Genomic DNA, 1,654 nt, shown 5'->3' on the forward strand with positions numbered 1-1,654 from the left:
TAGGGTTTCTAAAGAACAAGTAGGATTATAACTCGATTGAAAATAATCTAGCCTCTAATAGAGGTAATTAAAGTGAAAATAGTCTTACCCAATTTGATTCAATTTATACTTAAAGAATTATAAATTGAAGTGGGTTATTTTTCTAGTTTTACATATCGATGATCGTCGTGTTTTATAGTTCGTTGTACTGTATTTTCTTTTGGAAAGTTAAATCTTAGTTGACGAGATTTTGACTATATATCATAAAATATTGTATAGTTAACTAGATCTTCTACCAAATAATAATTTAGTACAGTTTTCTCATTGAATATTTGTATAAATAAAAAAAGAGGGGACGGTTTTTATTTAATTTTATTTATTTATTATTGAACTTGATTATTTATCTTAAATTAACTAATTAGTTAAAAAATTTCTAAAGGAAGTGAGTTCTCGAAATTTCTCCCATGGTTTGTCCCAAACAATGGCTAGATAGTTCCCAACTTCGCCTCCATCCTTCGCAGCAATCACGAGACGATAATTGGTACCGGTTACCACTTGAGTGTCTCCCTTCACCACGCTATTGAACTCAAGAGTTGTATTGGCCTTATTGTTGTGTTCTGATATCGCGTACTTCCCGATCTCCACAATTTTCGAGTCCTTAAGGTCACTGGTAGGTTTCCATCCTCCAACCATGGCCGAGTTGACCTCGAAAGAAAAGAGAAATACTACTAATACAAAGAGAATGAAGTGTTTAGAAGCCATTTTTGTTTAGATTTTGTCATTGATACTGTATTTGTGGTTGGCTCACCATCCTATTTATTTATATAAGAGTACTAGTGAACTTTTTTGGTTTAAAGATTTGAACAATTTAAAATAAGGATTTGAGCATTTTGAAATAAGGATTTGAGCAATTTGAAATAAATAGTCAACATTAATTATTTTATTTTAAAAAAATCAATTATTATCCAAACATTAATAAAAGTGAATTAATTATTTGGATAAATGATAAAAATATTCTTCAATTATCTTGTAATATTGTTTTTTAAAAAGCTAAATGAAGGAATTGTATGCCCATTTTACCGTAGAGTGTTCCCATCTATTTTTTTTTTATCATGACCATTCATATGAAACAAAGTGAGGTTTTTTGGTTGAAGGATTTGAAAAAAGTAGTGAAAATTATCAATTATTATCTAAACATTAATAAAAGTGAATTATTTTGATAAATGTTAAAAATATTCTTATCAATTATCTTTTAATATTGTTTTTTTACAAGCTAAATGAAGTTGTGTGCCCATTTTATCCTAGATTGTTCCCATCTATTTTTTTTATTATGACCATTCATATGAAACAAAATAAAAAAATATCTACAAGAATAAATAAATAAATAAATATATTTATTTTTTTGTTAAAAGAAAAACTAAAAAGTTATTCACATATTCAATTAACATAAATAAATTGATATGTTCCTATAAATGATAAAATCAAAATTTATCCCCCACATCTATGTGAAATTAACACAATTAATATCTCTAAAAAGTATAATTCACGTGTTTGCTTAACATAAATTGATATATTCCTTTTCCCAAAAAAAAAATTGATATATTCCTATAAATTATAAAAATTAAAATAATTTATAATCATCTTAATATAATAAATTTCAAAATCATTAAAATAT

The 1,654-nt window shown here is 25.8% G+C and overlaps 1 protein-coding gene across 1 annotated transcript; it reads right to left on the bottom strand.

Annotated features, from left to right (window-relative positions):
• Nucleotides 1–393: 393 nt before the first annotated feature.
• LOC124929983 (cysteine proteinase inhibitor 1-like) lies at nucleotides 394–741 on the bottom strand. Its single transcript, XM_047470357.1, has one exon. The coding sequence runs from the start codon at nucleotides 739–741 to the stop codon at nucleotides 394–396; it is 348 nt and encodes a 115-aa protein (XP_047326313.1).
• Between the last annotated feature and the right edge of the window lie 913 nt (nucleotides 742–1,654).

Source organism: Impatiens glandulifera, chromosome 3 (genome assembly GCF_907164915.1).
Source record: "Impatiens glandulifera chromosome 3, dImpGla2.1, whole genome shotgun sequence".
NCBI lineage: Eukaryota > Viridiplantae > Streptophyta > Magnoliopsida > Ericales > Balsaminaceae > Impatiens > Impatiens glandulifera.

What these genes read in the sequence shown, in the direction of transcription:
- LOC124929983 (XM_047470357.1), bottom strand. Translation starts at nt 741, where the DNA reads ATGGCTTCTAAACACTTCATTCTCTTTGTATTAGTAGTATTTCTCTTT.